This window comes from Panthera onca, chromosome A2, assembly GCF_046562875.1.
Source record: "Panthera onca isolate mPanOnc1 chromosome A2, mPanOnc1 haplotype 2, whole genome shotgun sequence".
Classification (NCBI taxonomy): Eukaryota; Metazoa; Chordata; class Mammalia; order Carnivora; family Felidae; genus Panthera; species Panthera onca.
Window position 1 is genome coordinate 139,705,879 of NC_138340.1, and position 16,654 is coordinate 139,722,532.

General features: G+C 37.7%; 1 protein-coding gene across 7 annotated transcripts in view; it reads right to left on the reverse strand.

Annotated features, from left to right (window-relative positions):
- The window catches only part of CADPS2 (calcium dependent secretion activator 2), a 667,593-nt gene that overhangs the window by 179,301 nt on the left and 471,638 nt on the right, over nucleotides 1-16,654 (reverse strand). For all 7 annotated transcript variants that reach the window (XM_081795061.1, XM_081795066.1, XM_081795062.1 and 4 more), the window contains one exon: nucleotides 11,120-11,186. In XM_081795061.1, coding sequence (XP_081651187.1) covers nucleotides 11,120-11,186 — 67 coding nt within the window. The remainder of the gene's footprint in view (nucleotides 1-11,119; nucleotides 11,187-16,654) is intronic.

A 16,654-nucleotide genomic window follows, 5' to 3' on the forward strand; every position in this document is an offset into this window, starting at 1 on the left:
GCTGAAATTGCAAGATTTTATAAGAAGTCTAACATCTGCATATCATCTGCAGAGGAGAAGGAGATAAAGGCAGAGGAACCCCTCACTTCAAAGAGATTAAGGAGGTGTGTAAAATGTGGCAAACAGTGCAAACTTTGTAGAAAAGTAAAACCCCCAGAAGGCAGTAGCAGTGTGAGAATGATAAATCTGTTTAACAATGCAATGTCCCATTTCTGCAAAATCCTTAAAAGGAGGCAAAAGCAAGTGTCATTGGATAAGTTCCTTGTTAAATCTGCACTTAAAGAACAAGCTTCCATTGAGCCAATAGATAGAAGTGATTCCCTTAGTGATAGTGAAAGTTGTCCTACACAATAACCCTCCTCTCTCCTTTCCCTCACACCAGCCACGAAGGTGTTCAAAGGTAAGTGCAGGTTAATTTGTTTTTCTTTATATTGTGCATTTTATTGTTTTGTATTATATTACAGCATCATAATCATTTTTATGTGAATATTTGGGTTTGTGGAATGAATCATCTGAGTTTCCATTATTTCTTAATGAGGAAATGCGCTTTGATATACAAGTGCTTTGGGTTACAAGCATGTTTCCGGAATGAATTATGCTCTCAATCCAAGGTTTTACTGTATTTCAAATGGAAGTGAAGTCCCCTTCACAGGCCAGGTTTAACACGAGTCTGTTATTGCAAAATGAAAGTCACACTTTCATTCCTCCTCAGTTACTTATTCTTTCCAACTCCTCTTTGACATGACCTTGGGAAAATCATTTTAATTCTTCTATACCTCAGTCTGATTTTCTGTAAAAGAGACCATGATAATGCGTGCCACAGGGTTTCTCAATCAGAGGTAACTGATGTGGAGCACCGGCAGTGGCTTGCCTGTGGAGCAGCAGTCTCCCAACCAACCAAACCCAGCTGTCAGGAAACCATCTTCCTTCTCTCAACTCTCTTCCTTTGTGTATTCCAAGGATCATTTCATTGGGGGTTGGAGATGTGCTTCGTTGTTCTAACACAGGGGAGGCACCTGGCTGATTTGCAGACTGAACTGATTGTGAGGCCATATGCTTCTCTGCTGTGAATGATGGGAGGGCTGTTGTCTTTGCTGTCTTGGCTTCTGTTTCCCAGCCTCGCTTGGCTCCCTCCCTGTCTCCCTCCCTCTCTCCCCTAGGTTGTTTCTTTCCCATTAAGAACACAGTGTACAATGTTTAAAGTACTTGCTGAATGGATATGTAAATGAACAATAACCTGAGAAAGAGAAGATAGAGATGCCTATAAATGTAGTTTTAGCTAGTATCCCTTTTATTTCTAATGGATAGTATTGTGGCTATAGATTTTAATGTAGGTTTTTAAGATTATTCATCTTTTTAAAAAGGTTTCATCTCTAAAGATCTCTGAGACATATATCAAGTTCATGTGGTCATGCCTTAAAGAAACCAGACTAGGGGCACATGGGTTGCTCAGTCAGGTAAGCGTCCGACTTCAGATCATGATCTCACGGCTGGTAAGTTCGAGCCCCACGTCGGGCTCTGTGCTGACAGCTCAGAGCCTGGAGCCTGCTTTGGATTCTGTATCTCCCCCTGTCTCTGTCCCTCCCCTGCTCACACTTTGTCTTTCTCAATAATAAACAAACATTAAACATAAAAATAAAGAATCCAGACTTGATATGTGTAACCCACCTAAAATGCTAAAAGTTTGCTTGCCATTTAAGATCTAGTCTTCAAAATTACCCAAAGGGCTTGTTGTTTTATTACATGCAGTGTGAAAAGCTTAGATCAGTCCTCTTTCTTTATATAACTTGAAATACAGGTTCAGTTGCTATTCTAGGCTTTATTTCTAGTGTTGTATTTCTAGCTAGCTCTAAATAATTATTTAACATGATAGATCTATAAAATTGGGAGAAGCACATTCAAGATCTTTAGAAATTCTAAAGCCTAAAAAACAAACCCCTTCACAACCTCAGAGGAATCACCTACTTTCTAAAGCCATGGGGATTTAAATGATAAGGTATTAAACATTTGTTTTATTTTACTTTGTACCTTTAATATTTTCACATCTCAAAAGTCACTCAAAAGACCCAGACTTTGTCACAGGTAACTGGGCCGAGGGTTTTAACGGAGAGTACAGATGGAACAGGAACACAACACCGCAGACTGACAAAGCTACTGCTAAGAATGAGGAAACCTGACCCAGGAGACAACCGAACAAAGTACAGTTTGAATTTCGAATACATGGGCTCCAGAAGCAACTAACTATGAACACCATCCTTTTAAGTCACCGGCTCCTGGTTCTAGGTCCATAAAATGATGCGACATTTTGAGCTTCTTTGGATTCCTTGACTAACAACCCCAAGAGCTTTTACTTTACCCATCTCTTTTGCAGAGTCATGTGAAGTCGCATTCCTGAGGCAAACAAACCCTACAATGAGGCTGCGATGTATATGTTAGTGAATCCTTCTGAATGGTGGTAACACCTTGTAGCTACTGGCTTGCCAGCCAAGATCCAAATTAAGGGTCATGGGGAGAAGCTGCCCTCTGAAAGAAGTGGCACTAATAGTCAAAACATGTGGCTAAAAGGAGCGATGGGACCAAGGGGGTCACCCTGCTCCCTGTACTCCCAAGCTAGAGATTTTGCAGCCTGCACTCTGCCCCATCACCACATGCCAGGGAATTAGATAAAAACAGGTGGTCTGACCTAGTATTTGTTTTCACTTAAAAACTTACTTGTACATTACTGAACAAAGCTCGTATAATATACTACACTGCAGCTGAAAATCCTTTTGGTGGAAAGACACAGCAATGATAAACATTCATATACTTAACCCAATCCACTCTTAACTCCATAAAGAATGGATTTATTGAGAATTGGGGGATATAAGCAGACTTTAATCTGAGGACAGCATTAAATCAGGTTTTGGCATCATTACCTTTGACAGGGCACCTTAACTTAGGTGGCTGAGGTCCCACAAGGTAAAATCTGCATCTGCTCTGGGAATCCTCCTATTTCATTTTCAATTGCCAACCTGTTCAACACCTGTGTCCACATGTGCAAGGGCTAACTATGAATTTTTAGAGACCACAGCATTCAGGTTCGCATGTTGTATTCCTACTGCAGAGATCATGTTAACAGCTGGCAGCTTAGCAACTGCCACCATCTAATTTCAGTAAAGATTAAGGCTTAAAAAATCCTTAGCTGGAAACATTCTTGGCAGAGGCCAAAGGTGCTGCTAGAGTTATTTAAAAAAAAAAAAAAAAATCCCACAGCTTAATTTAATCAAGGAAAAGGAATATATCTTCTTCAAGACCATGATGGATTTGAGGGGAATATATATTTATTGCCTTGACCAAATGGCATAAAAGAGATTTAGCAATCAGTGTATAAACTAAAGAGGGGAAAGGCGGTCTTTTTACACTGCTGAGAGTGACACGCATATATTAATTTATTTAACAAATAGTTTCTACTCACAGTAGACTATAAGAAATACAAGACCCTTATTTTCATGGAGCATATATTCTAGAAGGGGTAAAGAAATAATGCAAAGATAATTTAAATAAAAAAGATCATTCTGATTAGGAATATGCTCTGAAAAAATATAAAATAAGGTACTGGGACAGGGAGTGAGTTGAGAGGTACTTTTAGATTGGGTGAGCAGAAGAGGCCCATTTGAGACGACATCTGACCCGACCCTTGAAAGGATAGAGTGAGCCAGCCACGGAGAAATGAAAGCAATAGAATGTTCAGAATTTCTACAGAGATATTTATGAGTTGCCGAACAACCACAGATGGAAGAAAGGCAGGGGACTTAATTCAAGGCATATCTTCATAATCACACACTAAAAACTAAACCCATGTTACGTATTTATTTGAGGTATGTTTGGAGAGGGAGGCTAGTGACAGTGAGGTGCAATACTACAATTCTTGGCACTGTAATTTATCTGGGGGCAGAACCTTGCAAGTTGAAGTGCTGCTCAGTGTGACCGGGAAAGACTCCCCGAAGACGAAGTTAGCGACAGATTCTGTAGCATCTTCCCCTGGTCATGGTCGGGGTAATTCTAAGTGTAATGGGAAGCCATAGAACCATTTAAGCAGCGAGAAGTAGCAGAATCGGAGTTAAGCCTCAAATAGATTATTTGGACAATGCAAGCAATAGGTTGTGAGGAGAATGGCGGTGAAGCAGCTGGGATAATGCTGTGGGAGTCTGTGGGAAGGGGACAGCGGTTTCGGCTAGTACAGCAGCAGAGAAAAGGGGGAGGACTGGATGTAAGTGGGGCACTGTGTGGGCTGCAGATCAAACACCACACCTAGGTTTTGTTACGTATGCCCAAATGTAAGTCAATTTTATGGTCCACATAAAGGTCTGAGAAGAAGTCTAAGTTAAAGGACAGGCTATATTCACTTCAATCTTCACTGAGTCTTTACTATGTGGCAAGCACGTTGGACACGTATACGTAAAGATATACTGTACATGCATATAAATATACACATAAGCTATACGTACACACAACATTTAAAAGTGGACACTTGTAAAGCCATTTTCAAAAAAAAATAGCCCACCAATATTTAATGCTGACTTTACAACATCGGACAATCCTCATTCTTAGGTCCTTTGCGCTTTTTTGCAGGTATGAGCTATACAATAAGAGGAATCCGACATTTCCTTGGAATCTAAATAACAAACATTTTAAGGGAACACAGGGGCTATATAAAAGAGGCAGTTTTGCATTGAGATCACCACCTGATCCCTATGAGATTCTCCTTACTAAATCCAGCCTAATGTTCACTCCACCTTGTCTTGTATGATTTTAGCTCTTGAGATACAGGTAAACGATCACATAATAGTTCATATTTTAGAACTATTTGGAAGAGTAAATGCATTGTTAGTTAATACTCAAGGGTAAATCCTATAAAATGACAATTTTCTTTTGCTATGGAAAACTCAATTGATCACAAAGCAACAGTTATCTTAAAAAATAAAACCTAAGAAAAAATTTCTTATCCTCTAACATTTTGTTCCAAATAAGCCCCCAAGCCAATAGAATTTTCCATTTTCTTTCATATTACAGGTGTGCAATTTGAAAGACAAAATAACATATGTTACTTGACATATAAGGACTATTTATTAACTATAAAAAATGACAAATGAAAAAACAAGCTGAAGTTCTGATGACTAAGTACTCATGAGTCATCTAAAGGTTTATAATCTCACTTTTTCTTATAGGTATCCAAGCCCTTTGGCCCAGTAATTTCATTTCTACAAGAATATGCCCACATACACACAAAACTTAATATATAAAAACTATACATATGTTGCTTGCACCACTGCTCATTAAAAAAAGAGGAGCTTAAATGTCCAGAAAAGGGAAACTGTTACATAAATTATGTTATCCGTACTATGGGATCCAATCATCTGGTCAAAAGAATAAAGTGGATTTTTATATACCAATATGGCAACTTGTAATATTTTTTAAAGGGGATCAAAACAATGCACACAGAGTATATGGAATAATTCCATTAAGAAGGGTGTGTGAGCGCGCGCGCACACACACACACACACACACACACACACACACACACACAGTGGTAGAAGTTTAGGAGGCCACTCTACTGGGGTGCCTGGGTGGCTCAGTCAGTGAAGCATCTGACTTCAGCTTAGGTCATGATTTCGGGGTTCATGGGTTCAAGCCCCGTGTCGGGCTCTGTGTCTACAGCTCAGAGCCTGGAGCCTGCTTCAGATTCTATGTCTCTCTCTCTCTCTGCCCCTCCCCCACTCACGCTCTGTCTCTGTCTCTCAAAAATAAACATTAAAAAAAATTAAAGAAAAAAAAAGGCCACTCTACTGGCAATGGTTACTTGGCAATGGTCCTCTAAAAAGGAGAATGGAATAATGTGGCAATGGTGGTAGGGGTGTTGTTGATAAAGGCACTTCATTTTCTCCATAAGTACTTCTGTATGATTTGATTTCATCCTACACTGTACGTGCCCTGAGTTTGTAAATTTTAATTTAAAACATAAAGCTAGAGAGCTACTATCCCATGATTTTCTGCATCTGTCAACAGTGTATTTGTCCACTTCATATTACTACAAGCCAACATAGCTGATGACCTCACACTAAATCTAGACCATAGCGTTTCATCCAGTAGTGGCCTTCTCTGATATGTGACAGCAGCCTGCTGCAGTGGATTTCCATGTGTGCTGAAGATTTCAGATAGCAAGACACTAGGGCAGTCACTTCTTTAAAGTCTAAAGCAGATTTTGATGGCATCTCACTAAACAGAGTGTGTCTCGCATGTTTGTAGCATGTACAGATCACTCAGTGACATGGATGACTGTTTACATCCTGTGCCAACTCAGCTGATGTGCATGTAATTAACATTAGTCTTGATAGCCTGCTGTTGTTTGCAGAACCTCAAGTCATGATTCTGACACACTGACAACAAGCAGTGAACACTTTGATACAGGGTCAAAACAACACTGATGTCAGTTTCCAGTGGTGTCACACAATAAGTGCCCTTCATGAGCACGAGACTGTGCGATCACTAGCCGTTTCTAGTAAAAGTGCTCTGTACCTCATGAAATGAATGATCCACAGAGATTATTCCTATATCTATTTGTCTTCACATCAACTGTATTTGTGTGCATCCATTTAATCATAGCACGACGACAGAGAAAATAAAAGTCTACTCTCTAGACTATATGTGGATTTGAATGCTTAACTCTATCACATACTAACTTTCCAATTCCAGGTAAATAACATAACCCCTTTGTGTATCAGTTGTATCTGTACAACAGGGATCATAACACCTATCCCTCAAACATACCTCATTCTGTGTTAAAAAGTGCTTTGCATAAATGCCTGTTACTATTGCTTAATAAGTATTAGAAAAAATACAGCAATACCTACAGTAGTAGGTGAGAGTGCTTCAGAAATATCTGGATTACAGAATATGCACTACATGGGGACAGTTATTTGAATAGGCATTAGCAGAACACAGAATTATGAAATAATTCCTTTTGATTAAATCTTAGAGAATTTTAAGACTATTAAATGGTTGGACTATAATGAACGAAAATGTATTAGTGTCATAAGTACTTCACAATAATGATATGCTCCAAATCAAATAGTAAAACACTCTTGAAGAAGTATAAGAAAAATGAGTAAGAAACAGAAGTTTAATTTTGATAAGATTTCAAACATATTCTTCAAAATCAACTGTTCCTTTCAGTTTGGCTTGAATCAACATTTACTTTCATTCATTCATTGAAAAAAAAAAAGCAGCCTCTTAAGAAAGACGAAAATCTATTTAACACAGTTATTATACTGACTTAAGAATCTAAATGGAGACCAAATCTTACTTACTTAGAATCTTACTTAGAAGCTAGAAAAGCACCCCGTATTAACAAATAATTTATTTTCCCATTTTGGACTCTGCTTTAAATGTTGATGTGAAAGTCTTTTCACCTCAGCAGCCCCTCGAGTGTTCACTTTGAACAATGACTTTGCAGCTGGCCAAACCAGGCTCGCGATCAATTTTTATGAGTACAAATTCTTGAGCTGATGGCTGTATCTCCAGCTATATCACTCATATAATACACACTCACAAGTGGTGATGAGATTCACATTATCGCCAAAGCACCATCCTGCCGATGGCAGCAGCGGACACAGCAGGGGCACAGTGTCCTCCCTAGAAAAATGACTCCTTCACCTTTCAATAATGCAGCCTGCAGGTATGAACCTACAGGCTGCATGCCAACAGAATGAGAGCTCTCTTTAAAAATACTAATAAAAACTACCCAGTTCCTCCCAATGGGCCACTCTCACTGAATCTCCATACACATCCATCTTGATTTGGAAATGTGCGCATTCAATTTGTCTTCCCATTACGTTTGGAATTGAAAGGAAGATTCAACTGTATTTAAAACTCGAAGAAGTTGCCAGTGTACTGGCATGTTTATTTCAATGCATGTGGGCATGAATTCTCTGTATGAATGCATGTGTATACATATATTTGTGCAAAATTATAAGGCTTAAATAGGACTTCAGATTTTAAGAAGGTACCTCAGGTAGAATAAATCTGAATTCATTATTGTCTGGTGATGTTTTTTCTAAATTCCAATTATGGAGTATATGGCTTTAAATTAAATTTTAATTATGGGCTTAAATTTTGCCTTTGAAAATGTCAAACTTATTTTTGTTACTGAGCCAACTCTCTAGCTTCCCAAAGACACGGTTAATGTTCCTCAAATGATCTCAAAGTATTCTAATTCTTTCTTTCATTTCTAAACTCTGGTATAGGGTGATCAAAGTATACGTTTGTTCTGTAACTTTTGATTCTTGTGATCATATGCTACAAAATACAGCATGCAGAAAAGGATTACCTCAAACTTTACCTGGCCAAAAGCATGAGGCAATCATCTGATCTCTCAAGACTGATCTAATAAATAATAAAGCCAATTTTCATATGATCAATGTAACAGAAACTCTCTTAGCTTGTCACTTAACCAGATCTCCAAACTAATGAACATTCTCTGATTCATTCTTTAAAACATGTCTACACTGCCCAGGACTGTTTACAGCAACTTTAAACATAGTTGACAAAACTTACAAGCAACCAAGATGGCCTTCAATAGGTGAATGAATGAATAAACTATGATTCATCCAGACAATGTGTGTTTTTTTTAAGTCGGTTCCACACCCAGCATGGAACTCAATGCGGGGCTTGAAATTATAACCCAGAGATCAAGAGTCGGATGCTAACCGACTGAGCCGCCCAGGCACCCCCAGCCAATGGAATATGTAATGCTAAAAAGAAATGAGTTATCAAGCTATGTAAAGACATGGAGGAAATTGAAATTATTAAGTGAACTAAACCAATCTGAAAAGGCTACATGGGGTATGATTCCAATTATATGACATTCTAGAAAATGCAAAACTATGGAGACCATAAAAAGATCAGTGGTTGTCATGAGGGAGAGAAGGGATTCATGGGCAGAGACCATAGGATTATTAGGGCAGTGAAAATACTCTGTACGACATTTAATGGTGGATATATGTGATTATACATTTGTCCAAACACGTATAATATACAACACTAAGAGTGAACCATACTGTAAATAATGGACATTGGATGATTATGATGTGTCAATGTTGATTCATCCTTGGTAACAAATGTATCACGTGATGTTGATAACGGGAGGCCACGGCATATGTGAAGACAGGGGATATATGGGAAATCTTTGTATCTTCTCTCAGTTTTGTTGTGAGCCTAAAACTGTTCTAAAAAATAAAGTTTTTTTTAAAAGGTAAAAATAAAAAACATAATAATTAATAAGTAAAAGTTCATGCTAATTAAGAGTCAGCTAGGTTTGCGCCAGTCACATCAGCTATTAAAAATATGGAATTAATAAAGATTCTACCTAAATGCACTGAGTATGACTATGAAAAAGCAGCTACTGTTTCTATGAAAAATCACTTGAGTGATTTAGAAAGATTTGATAAAGACAAGTCGCTAATGTAAACTTGTCACATTGGATGTGAGACATCTGTAAATAGCAATAAAATCAAATGTCCAGAAAGATCTGCATTAAAACTGCTTGGTAAATGCATTTAAATGCTTGTGCCAATGTAAAGAAATTAAACCTGGAAACCGAAGAAGACATCTTATGGGTATGGTTTTTGGAGGGCAGATCACTCAACTCCAAACAGGAGCCCCTTACTCAATTTATTTATATCAGGACTGCCAATGTATGCTGTGCACACATATGTGCATCTTTTGTTAAAGGAGCTGGCCAAATATTGGTTCTAATCACATGAGAAAACGCTACATTTTAACCAAATAGGCTGGCTATCTTCCACATAGATAAAACTAGTTTTGACTGAATTTTTATACTTTTCATGAAGTTACCACGCCATTGTGGCACATCCAAAAGCGGATAGATAACCTTACTTATGGAAGACAGAAAAATGACAGTTTTCCTTCCTTGGCATTTCACCATGTTGTTCTGATCTAGTCCATTTAAATTTGCTTAATGTGTGGGTAAGAATCGACAAGAGTTTAGAGACTGTTTTATGTTAATACCAACAAGAACAATTTTTTCTATAGAACCACTGGGAACAAAATAGCTTGGATTCATCGCAGAATGGAATGACTACTATTTAGAAAGTTATTCTTTTTTTTTTTTTTTTTTTTTAATTTTTTTTTCAATGGTTTTTATTTATTTTTTTGGGACAGAGAGAGACAGAGCATGAACGGGGGAGGGGCAGAGAAAGAGGGAGACACAGAATTGGAATCAGGCTCCAGGCTCTGAGCCATCAGCCCAGAGCCCGACGCGGGGCTCGAACTCACGGACCGCGAGATCGTGACCTGGCCGAAGTCGGACGCCTAACCGACTGCGCCACCCAGGCGCCCCTAGAAAGTTATTCTTTAATGTAAATTTAATTTAATGAGTATATTCTAGAAGTAAAGGTTATCCATGATTAAAAACTAACAAAACAAGGAAGAGTCAGCCAGAACGTATATTCCAATAATCCAATAATATTCAGAATCCTATTACAAACATATCTACCAGTCCTGGAAATTTAAAGCTACAGTTATGTGAATAAGTGATAAAAAATGTCAGATTTGTATAAAAATGGAAGCTTCTAAGTATCATGGTTTATCTATAAAATATCAGAATGATGCAGTGGTTCCCAAGGTGTGGTTTTGCAATCCTGGAGAACTTTAAGATCTTTTCAGGGAATCTGTGAGGTCAAAACTATAATATTCAGACATCATCTGCATTTTCCAGTTATTCTCTGTGTGTACAGTGGAATTTTCCAGAGGCTAAACTTTATCTGATATTACAACAGATTGAATGTAGAACCTGATATGAAAATATAGCTGCATTCTATTAAGCTAGACATTAAAGAGATGTGTGAAAACCTGGAATAATGTTACTCATTTTTCCTAAATTGTTTGGTTCAAAAGTTTCTTTACATGTAAAGAAATTCACTACTTTTATTTTAACATGAAATACTTAAAAGTTTCCATTTTAATTTCTAACATAGTGAATACCTATAGATATAACCCACCAAACGAAAGTTTGAGCACTGCTCTTAGACCGGTTGTGTAACAGGAAAAAAAATTTACTAACCTGAACAAGAACAAAGTAACGTTTTTTCCATCTTTTCCAGACCTTCTGTCCAAGGGCATACAAATACCTGGTAAGAAAAACAAGCAAAAGATATTTTAGATGAATGATGCTGTGGCTCTGTGCAATCATATTTCTTCCACATGTATTCGTTCTGGAGACCAGCCTGCTAAAGGCAAAGTCTAGTTCATTTGAAAATGGAGAAAACATGTAGCTTCTGTGTTTTAAAACGACTTGAGCTTATTCTAGGTTCTTGAAAGGGAATTGATTTATGTGGCTTATCAATTTGTCAGTTCTTACTACAAATTGAGCCACGTTGGAGCTAGAAAGAATAATCAAAGAACCAGTGGGAATTTTATGCTTACGACACACTTCTTAGGATAGACAAAGACTACAAACTGGGGATAGAAGACTCAGTGTTTCAGCTCTCAGATGACCGCGGCTGAGAAGTGTGGCCCCAGAAGAAGTGGCTGTCCAGTCAAGAACCTGAGTGAAGGGTCACTGTCCAGCTGGGTGACCCCAAGTTGTGCCAGCACCAATCTCGGTTTCTGTTTCTTCAACTATAAATGGCAAGACTGGCTTTGCTGATTTCTAAGGTCTCTGCCGGCCTCATAATTTAGGGGTTTAGCTGATTTACAGAAAGTATCTTGCTGCAAATTTTCCTAACTATGAAGTTCAGGTGAAGAGAACATGGTGTAATTAAACAAAAGCCCTGGCTGAAACTATGTTGAACTGTGCATTGCTATTAACAATGTGAACTGAAATGAATAAAGGAGTCAATCATTTGAGAATATTCTTACTGAATATATATAGATGTAAGCTTATCAAGTTTATCAAGGAGGAAAAAGAAGAAACTAAAAATTGCTCTAGTATAAGCATGTCATGGAGAGCTATTTAAAAATTATACCATGGGAAAAAAAATTACACCTTGGAATGATATGCACACTTACGACAAAAGTAGAAAATATCATTAGAGTTTGAAATATGATAAATACAGGCCTAGTTGTTAAATTAAAATAAGATTTTTCAATAGTTTATCATAATCCTTTTTTTTTTCTGAAGTGAAGGTTCACCACTGTAAAGGCTATTCAAACTAAATTTATATACAATTCTGAACGATAAAAAAGCACTACAGTTAATCACTTATTTGGGGGCTTAAAGTCTTGAGAGTTTCACAATTTTTAAAACTAAAATCTTAGCTTGAAATTTTAGTTTCTGTCATATTAAAATAATTCTCTTTTGCACAGCAAAGCATTTTTGCCCCCCTTTTAAAAAGTGATGCAAGAAATGAATAGGCACTCTTTACTTTTTTTTTCCCCTTCCCCCATCTGTCCCCACCCCAAGCGCAACAGCCTCTAGCAACCACTGATGTGTTCTCTGTATCTATGAGCTTGATTTATTGGGTTCTAAATATTCAGAATCAAAATCAAAAACAAAAACAACAAAAAAGATGCAGTTACTAAAAGTCAAACTAGAAACTAGACGTTTGCATTGGAAATCATCATCCATAACTGCCCAAATCAATTACGTATTTTGTGTCAAACCTATCCGCTATCTAGGTGAACTTCTACTCGGCTCTGACAATACCCCTGACACCACGCTGCCTGCACTTCTGGATATTCATTTAGTGACTGACTGACAGAGACATCCACTGCTACCGTGCTCACCTGTTCACTATCACCACCTGAGGCCCCGTTAAAACCCTTTGCCCCACCTTTGCTCTAAGCTCTAATTTCTCTTCTGTGGTTCTGGTGATAGGTGCTTCGCTGCTCTCTTTCTGTCTTTTGTACGTAATTTCCTTCTCCTTGAAATGCACACACCCCCAACTCCTATTACAGGGTTAACAGCAATGACCTCAGGAGCCAGACACTGTGGACACGATAGACGCCCTCTATAAAAGTGCACTGGCAAGATGTGCACCGAATAGCTGCTGAGGAGCCACAGAAGACGTTGGGAATCACCTTTGCTGGTGACCACCGCCCGCTTCTCAGCTCCTTCAGCGTCTCACTCAGCATCTCAGTGAGAAGCAAACCATCAACACCACAAGCGAGTGTAAGTCTTGCTAAGGTGATACACAAGGAATACCACTACCAGCGGCAACATCACTCAAAATCCGGGCTCAACATACTGGGAATGACACTGTAGGATTTCTCTGAAGACAGCAGAGTAGTGGGTGGATACATACATGTGTATACTAGAAGTTGGGAGATGTAAGGAACTGAATAAGAGATGATTTAAGAATGGAACCAAGGTAAGCATTTCGCCTCTGGGGTGTTTTGGGGGCGTTGCCCTGTAAGAAGGAATTCAATCAACCACCTACAGAAGTCACAAGTGATCACACATATCTAGAGAGTAGCTAAGCATGAGAGTTTTGCTCTCTGCATAAGAAAATAGATTACATTCAACACAAGATAGACTGCATAAAGGCAACGTTATAAACGCTATGTAGCAAAATGACAGTTTCTGTCCTTCAGTTTTCACATTAGCCAGATAAATTTTTTATGAAATAAAATGGACATGAATACATCAGAAAAGGTAACTATACTGAATAAGGATGCACTAAACTTAACTTCAACAAACTTGAGGTTTTTCTACTCTAAGAATGATTTCTGGAGTTAGATGTCTAGTACTAAGCTAGCTGCTTTCTCACTAGTATAAAAGTAGATTCTGGACATAAGAGATATTTAACATTAAGGAAAGAATGAAGAACAAGACGTTCATCAATACTGTTTAAAAGAAAAAACTCAAAATCATCTAAGAATCAATGGTAAGGAATAAGTTGCCATGAAAAATAATGCCAAAAAATAATATGCAAAAATTATTACAATGCTAAGTTAAAAAAAAAAGCTGTCACATGAGCTTATAGTATACGCATGGGAAGAAAACCCAGAAAGATGAATCAAAATGTTAAGCCTACAGTTAATATTGGGCTGGTGAGATTAAAGATGAAGTTCATTTTTTAAAGTAATCTCCACATCCAATGTGGGGCTCAAACTCACAACCTCAAAGTTAAGAGCTGCATGCTCTACCTCATAAGCCAGCCAGGTGCTCCTTCATATTGTTCTCTAGGCCTTCACATTTCCACAATTTCTACACTGAGCATATCTTCCATATTTTTAAAGTAAGATTTATTGGTATAGTTTACATATAGTAAGGTTCATCCACTTTAGGTATATAATTTGGTGAGTGTCGACATAGCAATGTAACCACCGCCACCATGAACTAACAGAACATCTGCATCCCTCCAAACCTTCCTTGAGGCCTTTGTATAATCAGTCTCCTCCTCACATCCCCTAGCTCTGCAACCACAGATCAGATTTCTAACCTTACAGTTAGTGTTTTCCAGAATGTCATGTAAGTGGAAAAATACAGTATGCACCTTTTTGCGTCTGGTTTCTTTCAGTTGGTAAAAAGCTTTTGAGATTCACCCCTGTTGTCTACATCAGGAGTTCATTCTTTTCACTGCTGAATTCATTACATTGTATGAATTTACTTCAACGTGTTTATCCATTTACCAGTTGGTGGACGTTTGGATTGCTCTCATGTTTCTAGCTATCATAAACAAAATTGCTATAAACACGCATGTACAGGTCTTTTGTGGGTCCATATTTTCATTCCTCTCAGGTAAATATCTAGGAGTGGGATTACGGAATTATATTTAAAGTGTGTGCTTAACTTTATATGAAACTGCCAAACTGGTTATCTAAAGTAGCTGCACAATTTTGTATTACCACTAGCAACGTATGAGAGTACCTCTTATTTTATAATCAGAAAAAATTACTGTTCTGAGGGATTTGGGGGATATATTCATCATGGATCCATAAATTGTAATTCTGGTATGACAAAGTCAAATACAGTGACAAAGATCCCTCTCTTTGGTCTACAGGTATCTTGAGTACATTGGAGAACTCCTTCTCTAAGCTTTATTTATTTATTTTTGAGACAGAGAGAGACAGAGCATGAACAGGGGAGGGTCAGAGAGAGAGGGAGACACAGAATCTGAAGCAGGCTCCAGGCTCTGAGCTGTCAGCACAAAGCCCGACGCGGGGCTCGAACTCACGGACTGTGAGATCATGACCTGAGCCGAAGACAGACGGTTAACCAACTGAGCCACCCAGGCGCCCCTGTAAGCTTTAATAGTTAAATGGTTTTTCAGGTGTCAAGACTATCCTCAAGTCTGTAGTTTGGTCGTCTTAGCTGCGCAAGAGTTGAATTGTGGAGAGAGTAAGGAAAAAATAGCCCAAATCATTTGAATATTCGGTTATAATCAGATAATCCATTTTTAGAAACATCTGTAAAAATTAATATGCATTCTCTCCTCACCTGTTTTGTTTTTAATGTCGAGTGTTAGGCTACAAATTATCTCATTTATAGATAAAAAGCCAGGAAGCTTTATTTCAGATAAATATACTAAAGTTACATTTAACATGTTGTGCTCTAGTAGGCAGTTAAGATTCAGTTCATTACATTTACATAGTGATGTTTGAGTATTCTTAATTACTGAAAAATGAGTTACTCTATGTAGAAACCATACCCATAACGAATTTTTAAGGATTTTGTATACAACAGGTTGACTTGATCTAGAAAAGATGCTAGGGCACCTCAGGGTCATTATTAGGAACGTCAATTATAACTGCATAATTCTGTAAAGAGAAGGTATCGTCGACAGGTCTAAATCTAGCAATAGTATTAAGCACATCTTTGAAAGCTATTTACCTGTCATCCATTTCTGTTTCATAAAAATAGCTCAGAATGTAAAAAAAAATCTATTATTAATATCTTTCTTTCTGAATTTTGAACAAATTGGTTTTTTACTGCCTTATAAAATCTACTTCTACCCCATAAAAGTGTAGAGAGTCTCTTCCAGGAAGTATATCTGTCATTCTGGAGACAGACTACTTTGGCTGGCGTACTACAGGTCTGTTGGCAGGTGTGCTCAGCACTCGTATTCTCCCTGATTATTTTGTAACCTGCTGAATCATTAGCTTCCTCTCAATTGACTACGTGATTAACTCAAAAAGAAAGTTATTTTTTAAAGGGTATGTAAATCAGACCTGCCTAATACCACTCAAACTGGGAACACACATTTAACTGGGCTTTATTTGACAATTTATAAGGTTACCCAATAAAATATCATATATGACAGCAATAGTCTCTAATGCAGACTGTGAATTTTTTTCACCTTATTTTGAAGAGGTTTTAAAGAGGGAAGCTAGTTTTCTCTTTTGTCCTCCCATGGGGCTTTCAACATTATTCATTTTCATTAGCCTACAAAATTTGGTTTTAAACATTTTTACTCATCCTTGTTAAATTATTTCAGCTAAGTAACAAATGGACAGAAAATGAAGGAATACCTATATCAGCCATTTTCATGGTCATGCCACATTCTCCAAGCCTGTATTAGAGTATGGCCTTCAGAAAAAAAAAAATTATCTAATCAAAATTCAATTTGATCCAAGAATTATTTGAATGGGAAAAAAGATTCTATTGTACATAACACATTTGAAAAGTACAGATTTCTATCCCTAATTTGTACTA